Source organism: Phaseolus vulgaris, chromosome 11 (genome assembly GCF_051622355.1).
Source record: "Phaseolus vulgaris cultivar YP4 chromosome 11, ASM5162235v1, whole genome shotgun sequence".
Classification (NCBI taxonomy): Eukaryota; Viridiplantae; Streptophyta; class Magnoliopsida; order Fabales; family Fabaceae; genus Phaseolus; species Phaseolus vulgaris.
In genome coordinates, this window is record NC_143508.1 from 3533302 (window position 1) to 3555699 (window position 22398).

A 22398-nucleotide genomic window follows, 5' to 3' on the forward strand; every position below is an offset into this window, starting at 1 on the left:
CATCCTAATGTATAACTATCAAATTCATTCAGTAATTGCCTATTCATTTAAATTAAATATAATTTATACAACAATTTAATTATTTATCATAAATTCAAATTATATCATTATCATTAGAGTTTTAATTATAATATATCTTTCATTCTGACCAAAGACCAATAGGAGAAACTTGTTAACTGTGGACACCAAAGTAACATTGAGGACCACCGGCGCATACAAGAACAACACTCCTATAATTTATAACCTCAGTTATAAATAAAACTCCTTTGCCAAACACGTATCGTAAGGGTAAAAATGTCTGAAGATAAGCATATTATCCTAATCCACGTCTGTGGAAGTTTGGGCAGTGCTCCTTAATTGGGCGTCGCCGTTAGCGCAGTGAAGTCCTTTGGGTTTAGGGTTCCTCCAGAAATTACCAAAAGAGCCTTCAATTTCCTCAAGAGTCTTCCCACGTGTTTCGGGGAGCATTGTGTAGTGAAAAATCCACGCAGCAACAGCGACACCGGCAAAGAGAAAGAAGGCACCCCCAGTGGTAATGGCCTTACAGAGGGACAGAAAAGTCATTGAGATCACCCCACTCGTCACCCTATTCACCACCGCCCCAATCGCCACGCCCTGAGCGCGCAACCTAAGCGGGAAAATCTCCGAGCTATACACCCACGTGATGGGCCCCGACCCAATCGAGAAAGTCGACGCATAGGCCAACACCGCAGCGATGCTCAGCCCAATGGCCCACGTCAGCGTCGACCCAGAATGGCCCACCACCGTGAGACACACACCCAATGTCACAAGCGATAATATCAGCCCACTAACGCTGCATAAAAGCAACACGCGCCGCCCGGCCCGGTCCAGCAAAAACGTGGCAACCAAAACGGAAGCGGTTTTCACGAACCCAACCGCCACCGTCGCGAGGAGAAGGTAGTTATCGGATTTGATTCCGGCGTTCTGGAAGATCCTGGGGCTGTACAAAACGACGGCGTCGATGCCCGTAGCTTGGGCGAAGAAGTGAATCCCGAGCGACGCGATGAAGATGTGGCAAACGGCGCGACTGGGGTGTAGGAAAAGCTCTTTCCATACGCCTTGCCCGTGACTCCGCTTGGTCACTAATACGACGTCGTCGTCGCAGTCCTGAGGAATCCCAGCCGTGTCTTTTATGTCGGCTAGCCTTAGCCGAGCCTCTTCCTCCGAGTCCGAGATTTTGTGCAGAATTCTCTTTGCTTCGCCTAATCGACCTTGCGCTACGAGCCACCTCGGTGACTCCGGCATGGCCAACACTGCCACCGCTAGAAAAATGGCCGGAACGGCTCCCACTCCAAGCATGAGCCGCCATCCCAGCCGAAGCGGCAGCTTCGAAAATCCGTAGTTTGAAATGTATCCTATTAGAATCCCTCCGTTCAGGAATATCTGAAAAACCGAAATGGCGTCAAATAATTTTGCATTGAATCGTTGTTCATCTTAACTAATCGAAATGAATCAGAGAGAACCAAACTGAACTTAGCCATGTCAACTGAATAAATATATCAATGAAAAAAATAGTTTGTTACCTTTCAGTTGAGTTCGAGCGCATAGTTTATTTCTAATTTGATAAAACAATTCACTCGATTTCATAACACTTTTGAAATTCTTATTTATGCAGCTTTGAACACAGTAGTTTAAAGTCATTATTAGAACATGATTGGAAGGAGAGAGAGAGAGAGAGAGAGAGAGAGAGAGAGAGAAATGGAAACCTCTGGGAAGGAAGTGAGGAAGCCGCGAGCGGAGGTAGGGGAGATTTCGGAGTTGTAGACGGGGGCGATGAGGAAGGCGAAGCCGATGCCGACGCCGGCGAAGAAGCGGCCAAACATGAGAAAGGCGTAGTTAGGGGAGAATCCCATGAGGATTGCTCCGACGAAGAAGATGACGCCGGCGAGCGCAATGGTGTAACGGCGACCTATCCAGTCGGAGGTTCTGCCGGCGATAAAAGAGCCTACCGGCGAGTAGAGGTTAATGATTCCACTCAGGATTTCGATTTGGACGTCCGATACTTTGAGATCTCGTTGTATGTACAAAGCTGCTCCACTCATGACTCCAATATCTGGAGTGATTAAAATTCACATAAGAAAGAGAAAGAGTGTTGGAGTGAGAGAAATTAACGTAGCAGTAGTGTGATACTCACCATAACCTAGTAAGATAGAAGTCATGGAAGCTAAAATGGCACAAGCTAAAGCAAACTTGTTTCGTTTGGGTTTGTTTTTAGGATCTATCATAGATGCAGCTTCGTCCACAGCCATCTTTTTGTTGAAGAAGATGATGCAGATTTTTGAGAAGAACAGTGACCATATATAATTGGAATGCACGTTCCTCTGATGTTATCTTATCTCACACTCATGCCATTTTCTTTGACTCTTCACTCTTCAGTCAAACAAACGTGCAATAATTTTCTACTCCTAAAACAATACTCACTTATGTAATTCACTTATTTCCATTAAATAAATAATTAAAATTGTCTCGTCTCTAAATTATTCTTCTATCAATTTGTGATTACAGTGCTATGGCCGAGACCGAATGATACAGATGTCCGAGACGATCGAAACTATTATAGAAGGTCTGAACTAAATCATTAACGATCAAATCAATCAATGCTCAAATCAAGATCAATGAAATTAATTCATTATTAAGAATTAGGTAATACAATTATAAATGTGATTCATTCCACTAATCAGATCCAATAAAGTAAGTTCATTAAAATAATATAAATAGTGCACATTCCAACAAAAAAAAAAGTACCTCATTATTACTCTACACACCCAGGTGTTGAATATTCGTCCGTTTCAATGACTTGAGCGTCGGAGTGCTTTCTGCAGGTACTTATCCCATTTGACATTCCTCTGAGGCTGAAAAGAGTAGTACGAAGACCAGAAAGACCACAATAAAATCCTAGCAACCTCCCCGAAGGAAGGAAGAAGACGAAACTTTCAATAGTTATTTAGGTCTCATCTCCCTAACAGGGAGAGTAAAACTTCATAATACTTTATTAATTATTTACCAAACTTAATTAGTTATAATTTTTATAAACAAAAAATAGACGTTTATATATTTTTTTAATTTTAGAAATCTCTAAGCTTGATTTATTTTAAAATTCGAATTAAATTATGATGATGTTATCCATATTGAATGTGGATAAGGACATTTTGCATGGAAAGAGTGTCCCAGACCAAAATCATTCATGCGGTTATTTCTTTTATTTAGATAATGTAGATCAGAAAGAAGTATCTGAAACACTAAAATGCTTTAGATGATCAGGATAATGAACCTGTTATGTTTTCCAACATACTAGGTTATTTCAAGAATCAAATTTAAATATAATATTATAAATATTAGACTTAATTAAGTTTCAAAAGTTACTCGTAACTAAATTTTGAATATTTTTAATTGATTTTTTATTAAAAAATAATTTACTTCAAAAATTTATATTTTTTAATACAATCTTCATAATTTATTTTTCTGAGTAGATTATCTTTTGTTTACTTAATTTCATACATGTTAATAAATGTAAAAATTTCTAGTTAATATAAAGTAATATTACACTTAATATAAAATAGCGAGTACTTTTTATTGATTCTATTGAAAAATGTGTTTAATAACAAACTATTATCATGGTCACCTTTGGGCAACATTCTTTTGGTGGTTGGTGTAGATAATGATGTAAAAGCCATAAAAAAAATCTCATTATTTAACACATTTTTAATTAAAATAATAAAAAATTTATGTCAATTTATGTTAATTATAAAAGCTCAGGTCTCTTAATACATGAAGACAACAAGTAAGCAATATTATCAGATAAAATAATAGTCACGATATTCAAATTGCAAACAAATTAACAACAACTCAAATTAAACAATATAATTTTTTTAATATTCACTGTAACAGGAAATTAAATAGAGATTCAGTTAAAATATTTAAATTTACGAAGAATTTCAAAATTAATTAAACTTAAATATTATTCTCTCTAGCTTTTAATCAAAATTTACATTTTCATTTCACCTAGTTATAATTCACATGCATTTTGTTATTACTTAAAGAAAAACATGACTAAAGTTAAAAAACAAATCATTGCAATTCAATTTTTTTTTTAAAAACATTGTATTGTACACTGAAACAAAAAATTTGATCATACGAGATAAATATGTATTTAAGACAAAAAAAAAAATCATAAAGTTGATGGAATTTGTACTCTAACCCAATGAAAGTGAGGAGAAAATAAAATGTACAGAAAACAAATGTCCTATTGGAACAAACTATAATGGAGATTGCTAGAACCTCATTAATTATTACCTTAATCTCTCTTCTATTAGCTCCTTCAAAATGGTTTTCCAACAAAATCAATAAAACAGTTAATATTATTTAATTACTTTAATATATATATATATATATTTATATTTAAATTAATTATATTAAAAGTTATATACAACTATTATGTTATTGTCAAACTATCATTTCTCTTAAAAAATAATTTTGTTTGAATGATTGAGATTCACTTTTTTCTTTGTAGTTAGAGATTAACTTCACAAACTAAATAAAAAAAACTATAATTATTAATTAAAATTTAATAATGGAGATTGTAGTAAAAGAAACATATATTCTTTATAAAATAAAATAAATAATAAATTTAAAATTAAACTAATGTAGATAAAAAATTGAATTTCCAACTCCATGAAAAAATAACAAAATGATTATTATTATTATCATCACTTATAACTCTAAATAATCAAAATTATAAGCAAAAGAATTATCATGTATGTATGTGAATAAAATTGATATTAGCTATCCAGTAAATTTATGATTCAATAAAAATATATAAAATAATTTGTAACTTGAAAGAATATATTTTAGTAAAAAATCTATAGACTAAATTAACTTTTATATATATATATTATGTTGTTTCATTGAGATTTTAAATAAAATATTCTCACGGGTATGTGGAAAATAAACATAACGAAAATAATACCTAGTTGTTACATACACTCGTTTTGTGATTTGTTGGGAAAATATAAATATACAAATTCATTTTTCTTTGAAGTTCTTCAATTAATTGTAAGATTTTAATATTCAATAAAATCTATCAATTCTTCATAAAAATGTCATATTATTATTACAATTTTAAAAATGAAAATTTTGATTGAACTACTCTTAATAATGAAAATTACATGAATAGAATAAATAATATTCAAAGCAAATAAAAAAAAAATTGTTAATTTATTTTTATATTATCATTGTGGAAATAGAAAATACACTATAATAGGGTAAAGGATTGAATTGTTTTAAAAAATATTTTATTTTTTTGCAAGTATCCTCTACGTACTAAGATGATAAGTTTAATACTAATCAGAAGAATTATAAAGATTTTTAGATACTTGAAAACGTGTCACTTTTACCATTATTGTTGAGACCATTATTATTGAGCGAGTAAACCGTCATTGTCAATTGCTGAATTTAATCAACAATGAAGTCTTACCAGGTTTCCAACGAACTCGTATTTTTTTGCCAAACATAATCTTTTATTTAGCAGATAAAAAATGGAGAGGTTGTTTAGCGCGGATAAAAAATGTATAGGTTGTCAGAATGTTCATATAAGAAAAAATTATATAAAAAGATATAAAAAAAAGGCTCAATTACCATTTACATCTTTATTTCCCTATCTAGCACCCTTTTGTTTTTATTTCCCTTATCTAGCACCCTTTTCTTTTTATTTCCCTATCTAGCACTCTTTTATTTTTTATTTTCCTATCTAGCACCATTTTAAAAATAAATAAATAAATAATAAATTATTTTTTTTTTTAATAATTTTAATTTTGAATGCATTAAAAAATAAATATTTTTAATGTTTAAAATAATTATAAATATAATTAATGAATAAATAAATGAGTTTTTACAAAATAAAAATAAAAAAGTAATAAATTAAAAATATTTAGTTTAAAATTATTTTTTTTTACAAATGTTACACTTATTTTATTGTTGTTGTTTTTATTTTCTAGACTTATTTATTTTTGTATTTTTTTCTTCTCATTTTTAAGCATTAAGTGTAACATTTGTATTAGTTTTTTTTAGAATTTTGCATTTAGGTAAACACTTCAATATTATTTATGTGTCCACTATTAATTAATACTAATTGACTTTGGTTTTTTTATAAATATGTCCTGTATTTTTTACTTGAAATTAACATGATTATATCATCAATAATAATCAAAATAAATAGTAATTTATGTTTATAGATTCAACTTTTATGTTGTTGTAAAGTTTAATTTTTTATTTTCTTCTTCTATGATGGAGATCAAGCCCAAGAGAACATGGAGGCCACTCATCAAGCTCAAGAAGAGGTGGAGGCACAAATGTAGGACGCCCATGGAGGTCAAAGTCCACCTCAAAGGATTACAAGAAGCATGTTCAAAGCCTTGGGAGCTAGAGGACATTTATTTTCTCTTTTTGTAGTGTCTTTAGTTGAAGGTGCTTAGAGGGAAACCTTAGAAACCTCTTTTGTTATAGCATCTTTTAGGCTTTAGTTAGGAGCTTTAGGGGGGTGTATTAGTAGATAGGTGTAGGAGTAGAATAGGGGGTGCCAAAGTGAAGGAAAGGATCACACCTTCCTTGCTTTGCAAATAGGCGCCGGTTCTAGTTTGAATTGGAGGGAATTTTGAATTGTTTTAGCTTTCTTTTTTCAGCACCTTAGGCTATAAATAGAGGTGCCTTCCTTGTAAAATTCAGATTTGAATTCATCTAAAGAAACTATACTCAAAATTGGAGTGAGCATTTGGAGAGCTTTTGAGCTTCTACTCTAGTCTTATCTTGAAGGACCATGGTTTCCTCAAGTGGCGGCTTGCACACTCATCTAGGAGCATCCATACTTCTAGTGGCGTGATCATCCAACCATTCTTCCATCTTCATGAGCATTCTCTTCTCCTTCCTTTCTTCTTCTTCAATTTGTTCATGTTGCCTTGTGTTTTGAGTTGTTGTTGTTTCGGTTCTTCTAATTTTCCAGCACCTATATTCTGTTTGTTTCTTAATTTCTGTTCGGTACATTTGATTTTGATTCAATTCTGTTCGGTCTCTTCTTTTTAAATTCCTTTGTTGATTCAATTTGACAATATTTGGTTCATCCAAATGAGTTTGGGATTTGGTACTTGTTATTGGTGAGTTCTTGACTTAGAACCATGATCCAACTTCTAAGAAAGTGCCTCTATATTTTCCAGCTCAAGGTGATTCCTCAAAGTGTCAAGAATCTTGTTCTATGTGGCTATTGGAATCACATCACTATTACAATCTAACAGTCATATATTTATACAGAAAAAAATGATCAGTTTTTGTTATTTCAGTTTTGATGTGGATTAGTTAGAAATGGATAAACAGTTTATTTTATTATAAAATCCATCCACAAAAGCCATCCACATCCACAACAGCCCCACCATATCTTTGGTATATTTTCGTTTCTAAACTTATTCTCGCATGGCGAAAACATGTATCATTTGGACGAAAGAGTTGCAAGCCTGTTTCTATGACTTTATTCTCTTATGTGTATTTACATAATTTCATATACAGAAAATATATACAACTATATGGAGACTTTCTCTCATTGTCCTTTTTCATTGTATATATCAGTGTATGCAAACCCTTTTTCATTGTCATTTCCTTCTCAACTCTATTTGGATTGACTAATCAAAATGGTAGAATGAAAAAAAGAAAGAATAAAAGTTAAAAATTGATTGTTTAGACTGAGAAAGAGAATAAGGAAAAAAAATACTATAAAATTTGTGAGTAATTTCATAGATAATAATTTTTAAAAATATGTAATAACATATTTGTAAAACAATTAAATTATCTTTGTTATTATAAATTATTTTTAATTAATTATTAAATTATAATTTTATTATTATTATTATTTTTAATGGTTTTAGTATTATTTAAATTAAATATTATTTTTATTTGTAATAACTTTTTATTTTTTATTTCATTATTTCTTATATATATATATATATATATATATATATATATATATATATATATATATATATATATATATATATATATATATATACTCAAGAAGTAAGCCATCCACTGGTAGTTTTGGTTTATAAATATTAATGAGTACGTAAACACAAATTAGAAAAATCATACACCTTTAATCACTGTTAACCAGAGGGATATATCCCCTCCTTAACCTTTGTATATAAAGTAGATTATATACCTTTAATAAGATTGATTGAGTTACATTTTATATCTTCTCTCTCTAGCTCCTCTACCCTGTGCCTAATATGGTATCCAGAGCTATTAGCTTTTTCGCTTTTCTTTTCTTTTTTTGAGTACCCATGACTTCTGCAGCCTCTGGCCCACCTCCTCCACCTTTTCCACCGCTTCCACCTCTTCCACCTCTTCCACCGCTTCCGCCTCTGTTTCTTTACACCATTTCCACACTCCGATTCTTCTCAAGCTTGATGAAGAAAACTTTCTTCTCTGGAAACAACAGGTGTTGGCCACGCTTGATGGTCTTATGCTCTCGCATTTTCTTGATGGTTCTTGCGTTCCTGAATCGCCTTCAACCTCCGCCGATGGCACTGTCCCAGCATCTCATGCTTATCGTCTGTACAAACAACAGGACAATCTGGTGGTGGCGTGGCTTTTGGCGTCAATGACGACACCATTGCTAACGCAAATGGTTGGTCTCCATTCTGCAACCCAGATCTGGACCACGCTGCACACGTATTTCTTGTCTCATACTCGATCTCAGGTCAAGAAACTTAAACTCACTCTCAAACAACTCAAGAAAGATAAATCTGTCTCAACGTATGTTCTCGGCATCAAAAGAACTGTGGATGCTCTTGCGTCAGTCGGTGCGCCCATATCCGTCGAAGATCATATCGAAGCCATCTTGGATGGTCTTTCGTCTGATTATGATCCATTTGTTGCCTCTGTTTTGTCACGAAGGGATCCCTATACTGTTGCTGAGATCGAAGCCCTTCTTCTGGTTCAAGAAGAGCGTCTTGAGCGGCACAATCAAGTCGATCCATTAACGTTTCCTGCCACTGCTGCATACACATCCTGGCATCCGGCAAATCCATCTCAAGAAAAATACAAGAACAATTTTTCTGGTTCCCGTGGCTCTGGCAGAAACAACAATTTTAGTCGCGGTGCTCGTGTGGCTCGCTCTTCCAATCGTGGTGCTTGGAATAACTCCAAGATATTTTGTCAAGTGTGTGGCAAACCCGGTCACACTGCTCTTCATTGCTGGCGCTGGTATGATTATCAACCGCAACCTCCTCCACATGCCCATGTCTCTCATTTTTCAGATTCTGATCATGCATCGAATGAGGCATCTTTGTTGGGCGTTCAATCCACTATGGACGATCCTCTTTGGTACCCTGATAGTGGCGCCACTCATCACGTCACAAAGGACTCCACTGTCTATTCTTCAAAACAGCCTTACCATGGCACTGAAACTGTCAAAATGGGTAATGGATCAGGTTTGTCTATTGCCAATATTGGTTCCACATCTTTTTCTTCTCCTTCTACTCATAAAAGTTTAGTTTTAAAAAATCTTCTACATGTTCCTTTAATTACAAAAAATCTTCTCAGTGTGTCTTCCTTTGCTCGTGATAACAATGTCTTGTTTACTTTTACTGCTAACAGTTGTTATGTTGTTGATCAGGCTACGAAAAAGATTCTTCTTCAAGGCACCCTTAAAGATGGGTTATACAGTTTCCCAATGCTTCATAATCATCTTCCTTCATCCTCTGTTCACAATATTTCTTTTACTCGTAATACACTGACTGCTAATGTTTGGCATCAAAGACTGGGTCATTGTAATATGGATATTCTCAAACAGATTTTTCACAATAATGATATCAGATGTTCCAATCATATTAGTTTTTGTTCTAGTTGTCTGCTTGGTAAACATATGCAATTGCCTTTTCATTCTTCTGCTACTGTTTACACAAAACCTTTAGAACTTGTGTTTGCTGATGTGTGGGGACCTTCTCCTATACCAGCTTCCAATGGTGCCCGTTATTACATTTCGTTTGTTGATGCTTTTAGTAAGTATACATGGATATATTTTCTTCATGCTAAGTCACAGGTTCCTGCTGCTTTTCACAAATTTAAATCTTTTGCTGAAAATCAAACGTGTTCTAAATTGCGTTCTTTACAAACCGACAATGCCCGTGAATTCCTTTGTCTTAAACAGGTTCTTGATCAGCATGGTATACAACACAGGCTCATTTGTCCTCACACTCATGAGCAAAATGGTGCTGTTGAGCGTAAGCATAGGCACATAGTTGACATGGGATTAACTCTCTTGGCCACTGCTTCTTTGCCTAGGCGTTTCTGGGCTGAAGCCTTTCTTACTTCAACTCATATTATCAATGTGCTTCCCACTCCTGTTTTGCACAACTCTAATCCTTATACTATGTTGTTTAACAAAAATCCTAATTACGCTATTTTCAAAGTTTTTGGTTGTGCTTGTTTTCCTTTATTACGTCCTTACAACAAAAATAAGTTTGATTTTCGTTCACAACAGTGCTTGTTTCTTGGGTATAGTGTTACCAACAAAGGTTATATATGTCTAACTCCCTCTGGTAAGACAATTGTTTCCAGACATGTGCACTTTAATGAAACTGAGTTTCCATATCATGAACAATTAAATTCTTTTCCTATTTCATCTGTTTCAGTGCCTTCCCCTGTGACTACAACTCCTCCACTTACTGTTATTCATTCTAATGCTAATACTAATATGCCTATTCATAGTTCTTCTGCTCTTGTCCCTCTAGATAACAGCACTGATATGCATCATAATACTGGCTCTGAGATTCAACCTATCAATTCTCATCCCATGGTTACTCGTGCCAAGGTAGGTATTTTCAAACCTAAGACATATAATGCCATAATTTCTATACCTACTGCTCCTACGTCTGTCAAGGAAGCAATTTCTTCACCTATGTGGTTTCAAGCAATGAATGACGAATATCATGCTCTCCTCTCCAACAAAACTTGGACTCTTACCACACTTCCACCAGGAGCCTCTCTTGTTGGCTGTAAGTGGGTTTTCAAAACCAAGCTACATGCAGATGGTACTTTTCAACGGTGTAAGGCCCGACTGGTTGCAAAGGGATTCAATCAAACTGAAGGTGTGGACTACACAGAGACTTTTAGCCCAGTGGTGAAACATAACACCATCCGCATTGTGCTCTCTCATGCTGTCACTCAACAATGGCCTGTGCGTCAAATTGATATCAATAACGCCTTCCTTCATGGTGACTTGATTGAGCATGTCTACATGCAACAACCTCCTGGGTTTGCATCTCGTGATTCAACTCTTGTCTGCAGATTACACAAGGCCATTTATGGTCTCAAACAAGCTCCCAGGTCCTGGTTTTCTAAACTTAGTCAAACTTTGATTCATCTTGGTTTTCAATCTACTGTCAGTGATTCCTCTGTTTTCACCAAATTCACTACTTCCTTCACTTTATTTGTGCTTGTTTATGTTGATGATATAATTATCACTGGCTCTTCATCTACTGCTGTCACTGATCTTATTTCCACTCTTAGTTCTTTCTTTGCTCTTAAAGATTTAGGCCCTCTCCATCATTTTCTTGGGATTCAGGTATCAACTACACGACATGGTAATATGCATTTATCTCAGGCTCAATATATCAAAGACTTGATTCGTCGAACGAATATGCTTCATGCAAAGTCCCAACCTACCCCTATGACTTCATCAACTCGCCTGCAACAAGACTCCTCTGAACCTTTTCAAGATCCATCTATGTACAGGTCAATCGTTGGTGCTTTGCAATATATTCTTATAACGCGACCTGAGTTATCCTATTCAGTTAACCGTGTTTGTCATTTTATGCATGACCCTAAACTACACCACTGGCAAGCTGTGAAACGCATCTTACGCTATCTAGCTGGAACCATCAACTTTGGTCTTTTACTGAAACGTCAGTCTTCATCTTCCATCATTGGCTTCTCGGATGCAGATTGGGGAGCTGATGTTGATGACAGGAAATCAACAACTGCCTACTGCATCTATATTGGCTCCAATCTCGTATCATGGTCTACTCACAAGCAAAAATTTGTTTCCAGAAGCTCAACAGAAGCTGAATACCGTGCTGTTGCAGCTCTTCTTACTGAAGTTATATGGACTCAGTCTCTTTTATCAGAATTACGTATTCCCTTTCTCACACTGAAGTTGTACTCTGATAATCTTGGTGCTGTCCTTCTAAGTGCCAATCCTGTCATGCACTCAAAGACAAAACATTTTGAGTTGGACCTACATTTTATTCGTGACCACATCTGCAAGGGCAACATTACTCTTCTTCATCTGCTTGCACGCTTCCAAGTCGCGGACCCTCTCACCAAACCAGTATCTGGAACTATGTTTCTTAATGTCAGGGATAAACTCATGGTGGTTCCTAATCCAGCCATGAGTTTAACGGGGGGTGTTAACCAGAGGGATATATCCCCTCCTTAACCTTTGTATATAAAGTAGATTCTATACCTTTAATAAGATTGATTGAGTTACATTTTATATCTTCTCTCTCTAGCTCCTCTACCCTGTGCCTAATAATCACACAGAACATGTTTCTTCGAAATTCACACCTTTCTCATTATATAAACAATCTTCAAGATTGTTAATAGAAGCTGCATCTATTCTATGTAGCAATTATCACAAAATAGATTATTATACCAGCTATAAACCTTGAAAATCCGGCAACTACTACTTTACCATAAATAAGATTATTAGGCTTCGCGTAGGTCACTATAAAGTGATAGAAATAAAAATAAAAGTAGTTCAACAATAAAACTTCAGCAACCAGAGAAATTAAAAACACAACATATCCATAACAGTTGTGTAAAATAATCTATACTGATCTACTCTGCCTCGTGGCACAATTCAATTGTCTCAGTGTAATATACAAAAGTACATATGACTGACTACCTTCAAAGTGAGGGAGAGAAATTAAAGTAGTTCACAATGAAATAAACTTGCACCAAGGAATTAAGGTTAAGAAAAGAAGAGAAAAATGTCAACTCGTTAAATGATACACCAAAACCATAAAAAAAGACAAGACAACCGCCCAAAGTGGCTTAATCAATAACTCACACATCTTATCTAAATGAAGATGCAATCCTCACGTTTCTATGGTTGAAAGAATGCAAAACAAGTTGAAGAGTGTGATCAATCAGAAACACTGATAAAATGTCTTTAACACTGTACACGGGCGGAGCAAAAATGAAAGGACTATAAAAGTGATGCTGAGCTATTTTTCCATGAATAAGATGATCTCCGCCCTGTGATTTGGGGTGTGAAGCTAAGCCCAAACATCTCCTTGAGGGCCTTGCCCCTCTCCCAAAACCTCACTAACTTGGCAACTATCGTAGCACTTTGCATTACGTGGTTCGTATCATTTTCGCTCCACAAACGGTTCACTAGTTGCAGTCTCCTGCGCTTTGAATCCAATGAAATGCCCCACTCCTCGTACAGCCTTATTCTCTCCTTATCGGAAAGCCTCCTGTGCATAAGCTTCACAAGCATTCCTCTTTCTCGCCGAAGTGCTTTCACGCTGTATCCCCAACCAAGCGCATACATGAAATGAAATACACTAGTTTATAAATTAACCACCATGGTGCAACGAAAAGCAATAAATCAAATAAACCATAAGTGAATCAAATCAACAAAACAGACAACAGTTTTTTGCAGGGTATGATGAGTCTTTATATGTGGATAAATAGTCATGATCTATTTCTTAACATTAATTCAGTGTCACAGTGTTCCATGTAGAAAAAATTTCGTTGGTGGTAGTATTGGCCAATATGCCCATTTGGATTCCAAATAATAATATAATATACAAGAAACTGAAATACATGCAGAAGTGACAGAAAGAGAGAACAGAACCTTGAAGCTAGTGTGATTGTCTGACTATCTCTCACAGACTGGTTTCCATCAGAAAATGTTTCTTTCAGGAAGGATAGTCTTCTAAGTTCTACCTCCATGTAAATGGAATCTGTTGGATCACCCCTGAACAAAAGAAAGAAGTAGGTCCTGTGGGTCAATGGTACACAGCATGATTGCCACAGTTCAATTATCTCTTTTTGCTGTCTACTGAATTGCAGAGACCAGTCTAAAGGAGTTCCAGATGTCTCCAACATTGGATCCACACCTGCGTCTTTCACGTTCCTCTTTCTTCCTGCCTCATGGTCCTACAATTCAGGAAAGCATAATTTTTTTAAAAGCATCGAGATTAAAATAATGACCTTCCAAATGGAAAGTTCTATGAAATTATGAACAGCAGTAGCACATATAATTTGTAGCATATAGATATAATTATGTTAACTCATTATCCATGTTGTTAGTATTAATATTCAAGTCTTGATACGGTGGAAGCAGGAGTTTCTCCTACCATTTTGCTAGTGAAAAATAAGAATTTCATGCATTAAATGACAGATAAGAAAATTCCTAGAGTAAGGTTTTCCTACTTAAGAACCTATAATTGCCATAAACACTACAATCTAACAATCATATATTTGTACAGAAAAAAATGATCAGTTTATCTGATGTCTGCATGAATGTGATCAGTGATCAATATTGCATAAATAGTAAACAGTCTCCTGTACTTAGAAAGAGAAAATGAAAAGACGGTAATACTTTAAAAATAGCTGAAACGAATTATTCTCACCTGACCATCAAAAAGCTGTTTTTCATATTCTTGTTTGACCATTTCTTTCATCCCAGTAACAAAAGTCTGGATGCTAGCAATATCCTCATCAGCAGATGTTCTAATGCTGCTCGCTCTAAGATCATCCACAGAAAGACTTCCCATGGAAGACTGAGAACCATTCCTTAACAATTTTATGGAACCATCATAATTCAACTGAGGAAACTTTCTCCGCAAACCATCTGGCCTACCAGGGAATCCTTTATCATATCCATTGGCTGGAGTCCTCTGTATTACTCCCACTGACTCCGGAGAACCAGTCATGTGATATTCCGTACAACTCCAGCTTCTTGTTAATTTACGATTCCTATAATTTGACACATTTTCTGACATGACCAGCGGAGATTGTTCATCAGGAGAAGGACATATAAGAGAATCAATGGTTGACTGTACATCATGCAGTCTCCGCTCCAGCAGTGTTGAATTTTCTTGGATCTGGCTGTCGCCAGTATCTTCACTCAAATGTGAAGATATTTCCTGGCCTGTTCCACTTTCCACTCCAGATATTGGTGAAGTTAACTCTCCAATGTCAACACATCGAACTTCCTTGCAGTAATCTTCAGTGTCTTCTGTACAAGCAAAATTAGCTAACAAATGTATAATGACTGAATCTGATGCAGTTCCAGCAAAGAATATGATCTTTATTATCAAATTATTTACACTACAGGCATAGATATGCAAGGACCTACCTTCAGGATTACTTCCACTATCTCCATCAATATAATGAGGGTTGTTGAACTCTCTGTGTGTATTAGGATGATGAGGACCACAAATGCTCGATGACTCTGATACTGAACAATCATCTTCCCATATATCTTCCCCTTCCTGCAGATTAAGATTGATGATTAATAATGCTAGACTGATCAAATACAAGCCCAATTTAAAGATACGACATCAAACATGTAAAAAATTATGAAATATAAACTACTTTTCCAGATATCTGCTCCTTTCCGACCATGCGCAGCAAATCTTCAACCCTTGATTGAGCAAGGTCACGTTGCTTAGTTAGCTCCCTAATCTCCTTCTCCATCTGAATGTGAAATTCATATTATGAACATGTAAGGAGTAAAGAAAACAGACATTTATATATATATATATATAGCATGAATCTGTCTGGAAAATCTATCATTTAACATTAATACAACTATATCTAAGATATCAAATTTTATCCCAAAAAATAAGGCTATTAACCTATATAAAATGACTACATTCAAGTGTTTCCAGGGAGAATGTGACACGTGTTGAACACTGTCTCTAACCGCCAATAAAATATAAATAACAGTAACATATATTAAAGAAAACCCCTGCTCCATCAAAAAATATAAAAAAGAAACTAAGGCCAACAAATCCATTTGAGATCTAGTCTAACACTTAACAATCCTTCTTATAGATAGTATACATAAATTCACAGGGGCAGTATTGGTCACTAACACAAGTATCCAGAAAAGAGAGATTACCACACAAGACATGTCACAATCAATACAAACATGCTGATAAAAAAAATCAATACAAACATTATAGCACAAGAGTTCAAACAGTAAATTATACAACCTTCTCTATTTGGAGATCTTTCTTTCTCAACAATGTTGCATAATCACAATTGGAGGTAACAGGAGCACCAGGAGTTTTCAACTCACTCTCTAATCTAGCCACCTCTTTCTGCAAATGCTTGACCAAGGCCTTATCAGACATCACAACATTAACCTGTGCTTTAGTGGTCACTTCTTTTGCACAACAAGCAAAAAGAAGTGTGTTTCTGGTTTGCTCAACATGACTTCGTGCAGGGCTCAAAGTGCAAATGATAGCCGTCCTAGCATTTCCACCCAAGCAAGGCTGAAGTATACGTGTCAACTTGGAATCTCTGTAATTGATGTGTCCATGTCTCCCATTACTGTATTCATTCACATCAAGTCAATGGATTTATTAAACAGGTATAGGTAGCTCCAGCATTAAAGTTTTCAACATACAGAAAATTTCTAGTGTAAAGTAAAGATATCTCCAATTAGCCACAGGGTACATAATAAACAGTGTAAAGATTTCTCTCACAGTTTCTTGACGATGGATGAAATAAACATCATATTAACTAGATTTCATCTTTCTAACTTAAGATTTCATATATATAAAAATTAACTAAAGAGGCTACCCTAGTTCTTTATATGTAAAAACGCCATCCTACTATGACATTATAATAGTCTCATTTGAGCTAGTCAGTTTCATGCATATAGAAAACCAAGCAACCTTATAGCCAGGAGATTATAAAGAAAAACTAGAATAATATGATTAAGCAATAATAAAATTAAAAGACATGTCTTGTGAAATTAAATAAAATTGATGTGGATTTTTCTAACTACATTAGAAACGGCATAAATAAGGAAGACACCATAAACTGAGGAGTGAGTAGACAACCTAAGCTTGCGAATAACTGTTCCAAGAGTAAGTAAACTCCGGTTTATATGGCACCCTTCTTTTAGTCTCATCCCAGCTGATGATGCCTGAGATGCACGCTCACTCCCCGCCAAATCAACAAAATTCTGCAGAGAAACAAAAAGAAATTAAATAATTATAAAATATTTCATAATGCCCACAATAGGAAGGGGATTTTAAAGAAAGTAAACATACCACACCAGCTACTAGGGTGGCCGAGTTGCCTTTGCCTAGGAATTCCCTGGCAGAACTTTCCATTGTCTGAAATGTTGCAACTCCGTTAATGGAAATCTATCAGTAAAAAATACTAAGCACAATATTTTAAGCATGCAAGGGGAAGGCACATACCAATCTGATAATTTGGTGAGATCTAGAACTCTTTTCATTTAGGTATGTCTCTCCCACCTGTCTCTGAGCTGCAAGAATAAAGTAAACAATACAATAATACCTACTACTGACTAAACTGTAACAAGAAAACTATGCAAAGACCTTTACCTTCACTGAAGGCTATAAGCTCTTTTAAATGCCCCCAGTCTCGTAGTGTCTCCTCTGTGAGTTTCTCTAAAATGGGTCCTCTCTGATATGAAAATAATGAATCATTAATAAAATAACAGTTGATTATGCAATCTTTATTATTAAACTTTTATCCAATAAAGAGGCATTCACCTCTGGATCATCACGTAGCCTAAGTGGACTGTTGTCAGTACTGAGGAGGTCTCGAACAATTTCATTGTAAATTTCAATTGCTGAGAACTTCAATATAAATGCTCTTTCTTCATGCTAAAAAAGTTAATTACCGTGTCAACAGCACTTAGTAATAATATTTATTATAAATAAGGGCTCTGGTGAAGAAAGATAGCCAAGAGCTAAACAAGCATATACATATATATAATAGTAGTCTAGTTACCCTCTTTATATAGTCAAAAATATCAGCAACAGCGTATTCGGTTATTCCAACCATCGTATATGTCTTTCCACTACTTGTTTGCCCGTATGCAAAAATACTTGCTGAAAGAATATATAGATATACCTATATTAATCAAAGTGGGCAATGAGTACAAGAAAATAGCCATCGTGACAGTATTTACTCACAGTTAATTCCACCAACAACTGAAAGAGCAACTTCTTTGGCTCCTTCCTCATATACCTGCCTTGTGGCACAATCACCCCGAAATACTTTGTCTATCACCAATGATAAAAAAAAAAAGTTTAGAGACACTCCGCCAATAATCAATGGGTCTCCGGTTCAATGTCTTTATTAAAAATAAAACTTTGAAACGCTTTATCATACAACAAAACGAAGCAAAATGCAATTTTAAGCGTAATAACAATAGATTTAAAAAATAAAGTTTAAAGAAAAGTGGGATTGACACTTAGCAAGTTGTGCTAATTCATCCACCAAATGTTTGCATAAAAAATAATTATTTTCTAAAGTTAGACCACGTAAATTAGGAAAAAAGTGCATTGCCGCGGCAGTGAGTCAAGGAAATGCAATCCTAAACTAATCGAAATGTAAAAATAATAACTAAACGTCATTCTTCAGATAAGGGAAAGAGATCCGTGTAGCGTTTAGGACTATATATTTACCAAATCTAACCCACGTTAAGTCCTCAATACTTTGTTAGTGTCAAGTATAAACCTGAAACTGAATAACTCAGTTTCAATGGCAATAAAAATTCCAAATAATAAAGCAACATCTAGATTAAAAGCAGGCATTTGCTTACCAAATGTGTAGGCACTTGGAAATGTGGATCCCTCACGCAGTGTGTTCCGATACAAGATGGTAGTATCATTAATGCATTCCCAGTCTGCTGATTCATTAGCGGCAATCTCCTTCTCATTCAGAGGCCTCAGCCTTATTGACACAAGAATCTTCTCTTCGCGGCCACTCACTCCTTGCATCTTCTCCCATTTCAGCAGCTCTTCTCCAGCGATAGCTCCCATGTCTCGCTTACTCAATGTTTCCTCCGACCCAATTAACAAGCTAATCAGACCTCAGAAAAAGCCCATGACTCCTAAAAGTGGACAAGTGGGGTGGGTGATTATTAAAGTTATTCTTCATTTCCCAAGATGCAAGCATTTAAAAGAAAAGAACCGAGTTTAAAAAAAGAATAACTAAGCCCTTAACTAAATGCAAGAAGATAATCACAATTCATAATCATGAAATGACCAAACTCAGAAAAGATGGTAACCGTCAATTTCGGCTGATAAATAAAACACTCGTTAACAGCAATAGCGAGCTAACTATTGATTATATTTATATCCAACCAACGAAAGAAAGACCGACACAATACAGAATGCTAATTAATTACGCTTTAATCATCAATAAACTACCAGCGGTTGGCAACATATCACGACCTAAAAGACTTCTGTTTAAAGAGAGATGATCAATCATGGTTTTTAGCTTAGTCCGATTAAAGGACATACGGGTCTTTTACTTTTATTCTTTGGTACTAAGCTTCATATGGAGAGAAGAATAAAGAAGAAGGAGCGAGGGAAAAGAAAAAAGGGCTGGCTGGGGCCAAACAAAGCATAAAAAGTGAGGTTCCCTTTTTTATTAATCCTTCCTTCAACAATAAACCAATTGCAATGTAACAATAGAAAACTTTGAACAGCAGCGACCCCGATAACGCTTGAGAACGAAGTAACAGAGTTTTACATAATAATAAATATGAAATTGACCCTGAATTGGTAGTTATGCACAGCACGACACACAACACTAGTCCCCAACCAACAGAATAACAGGGCCATCCCTTTCAGTTTTTTTCACCCTTTCTCTTTATTTTCACTTCTGGCCAATTAACAAAAGCATCACAAACACTCACTCTCTCGCTCATTCTCATACACATCATTTTTTGCAAACCAAGGGATTTTCACCTCTCAACTTCCCCGTCCTTTTCGCCACACTGTATCAACGATAACCTGATTCACTGCACAACGTAGCTTATTTACGAATCTGCAACCTCTACTATTTTTTGGAGCTGCTTTATCTGTGATCACAATTCAGAAATACTACGATACGAACCGAAATATAAACAATTTATCATCTCCGCTTCCATCAAACAAATGCCACGATCATTCACAACAAAACGCTCCAAATCACCTCGAGTGGACCTTTTGGAAGTTAGCAAGTATATTATTCTTCCTTAGCCGGCACAAGCCACAACGCAGCGTTAATCACCATCAGATTTTGTTAAAACAGGGAAAAATAACACAGAGCAAGAATAGTAATAAAGAAGAAGAAGAAGAAACATACTCGGTGCAGAATAGAACAGTGTGAATCCGTAACGACTTCACTCTACGAAATCACGAACCGCGATCTGAAACAGAACACAATGCGAGTTAGAGAGAGCATTCGGTTGCTTCCTCTCTCTCTCTCTCTCTCTCTCTCTCTCTCAGAGTCTGAAGCTCACACGCATCCTTGTTGAGAATGGACCAGAGGGCGCGTAAATCTGATGCGGTGTCAATTTCTTCCATCTCTCGTTTTTTTTTTTTTTTCTTCTCATTTTTTAATTTGACTTTTCATGTTTGTTTTTGCTTACACTCGGTGTGGTAGGAGAGAAGTCAAATGACGATTGTGCCCCTGCTTTTTGCTTATGAATTCCTATCCTCAGTCACGTGTGGAGGGGCATTTGGGGTATTTAAGAGTGAGGGTGTGAGCAGTTGTGACCCAGACGCCGCCAAGGCACGTGCAGAGTGTGGAGAAAGCGGTTGCAGTTCTACCCACTAGCGTTAATGTCTTAATGATGTGTTTGAGAAACCGTCCACACGGATAAAGATCCATTGCCGAGAATCCACACGTTTGGAAGTTTGTGTCTAACGGTCACTACAGTCAATAATAAATAAACTAATGTAGCACTTGCTAGTTTATTTATGAATGTGTTTTTCTATTTTATTTGTCACTCTGTTTAATTATAACAATAATAAATTTTTTTATCACCTCAAATTGGCCTTTAAAACTTTGGAACAAAATAATATACTTCAATTATTTCTTTCAATTAATAATATACTATACTATATCACATATTTATTTAAATAAACTATTATATTAAATATTTATTTAAATAGTATATTATATTAAACAATTACTCAAATAGCATAGTTTGTTGTAACAGATACAAATTTTTTTACTTCGAATTTAAAGAAAATAATAAAAAATATTTTATATAATTTAAATTATTGCTTTGTGAATAATAAATACGATAATTAAAATATTTTTTAATGTAATATTTATTTTATAAATAATTATTTAAAGAAGAAGAATTATTTATAAAATTATTTTTTGTATAAAGAACACTATTCACTAATTTTTTATCTATATTTTTGTTATCTAAATATTTTATTAATTTTGTGTATAATTAAAAAAATTAAATTGTATAAATAAAAAATTTGAAATTTGAACTAGAATATTTTTAATATAGGATATTTTACATTTACATTTACTCTGTGTTTTATTTATAAATAAATAGTTATTAATATTACATTTATTGGATTGAATACAAAACTAAATAATTACTTTTCTAAATATTTGATTTTTTAACAAGTTAAATTTTAATTTAAATGTAAACTATATTTTCACTCAAACAAGTCAATTTTTGTTCACAACAATTTTTTGTCAAGTTAAAAATGTCTCTCTTTTTTTCATTCTCTCTCTTTACTGGTTATATGTGAATCTTCATTATAATGTAAAGTGAATGTTAATATTTAGATTTAATTGATTTATGATTTTGTTTAAATGGTATGAATCTATGGTCACATGTATGAGATAACATGTAAACTATTATTTGATTTGTGTATTAAATATTGACATGTAATAAAATTCTCATTGTTTCATTAATCATTTAAGTCACATAAAATAAAATATCAGGTGGTGAGAAGTTGATGGATAATTCTTGTAATAAACCTACTCTGATACATTATTTGTAGTTTTGTTTGTAAATCTAAGTACTAACTTCTATAAGATGGTAGTCTTTGGTGAAACATACTTAATACGAATCTTTCAAAAAATATCGGTCAATATTTCGCTTGTTGAATATATTTTATGTGCATTTTTATAATTTTTGATATATTATTGTATGATAGAATTGAATTATTTTTTATTTTCTAATCACAGTGTTTCATTTATATATACTTTTTTGAGTTAAAAAAAAATATTTTTATAACTTATCATTACATATATTCTTTTGTATTGTGATATGCAATAATTATATTATCTACGAGCATATATGTA

General features: G+C 34.4%; 2 protein-coding genes and 1 long non-coding RNA gene across 13 annotated transcripts; 1 reads left to right on the forward strand and 2 right to left on the reverse strand.

The window, feature by feature from the left end:
- Positions 1 to 159: 159 nt before the first annotated feature.
- LOC137811006 (polyol transporter 5) lies at positions 160 to 2549 on the reverse strand. The gene is made up of 3 exons (XM_068612550.2): positions 2156 to 2549; positions 1728 to 2074; positions 160 to 1404 (listed from the first exon to the last, which is right to left on the reverse strand). The coding sequence occupies exons 1-3, from the start codon at positions 2268 to 2270 to the stop codon at positions 319 to 321; spliced, it is 1548 nt and encodes a 515-aa protein (XP_068468651.1). The 5' UTR covers positions 2271 to 2549; the 3' UTR covers positions 160 to 318.
- A 10301-nt stretch (positions 2550 to 12850) lies between these two features.
- Positions 12851 to 20684, reverse strand: LOC137826144 (kinesin-like protein KIN-7E). 11 transcript variants are annotated; one of them, XM_068632413.2, is made up of 16 exons: positions 20425 to 20651; positions 20046 to 20309; positions 18893 to 19183; positions 18261 to 18350; positions 18076 to 18176; positions 17835 to 17948; positions 17664 to 17745; positions 17517 to 17584; positions 17364 to 17429; positions 17151 to 17275; positions 16296 to 16635; positions 15673 to 15774; positions 15434 to 15569; positions 14706 to 15310; positions 13925 to 14229; positions 12851 to 13592 (listed from the first exon to the last, which is right to left on the reverse strand). In XM_068632413.2, the coding sequence occupies exons 3-16, from the start codon at positions 19110 to 19112 to the stop codon at positions 13271 to 13273; spliced, it is 2676 nt and encodes an 891-aa protein (XP_068488514.1). In that variant the 5' UTR covers positions 19113 to 19183; positions 20046 to 20309; positions 20425 to 20651; the 3' UTR covers positions 12851 to 13270. The 11 variants fall into 11 exon arrangements, with proteins under 11 accessions (XP_068488514.1, XP_068488220.1, XP_068488147.1 ...); XM_068632119.2 differs by having other exon boundaries at positions 14706 to 15313; XM_068632046.2 differs by lacking the exon at positions 20046 to 20309 and having other exon boundaries at positions 14706 to 15313; positions 20425 to 20684.
- Positions 20495 to 21070, forward strand: LOC137826610 (uncharacterized). The gene is made up of 2 exons (XR_011083547.2): positions 20495 to 20628; positions 20725 to 21070. It is a non-coding gene; the product is annotated as an uncharacterized LOC137826610 (long non-coding RNA).
- The last annotated feature ends 1328 nt before the right edge of the window (positions 21071 to 22398 follow it).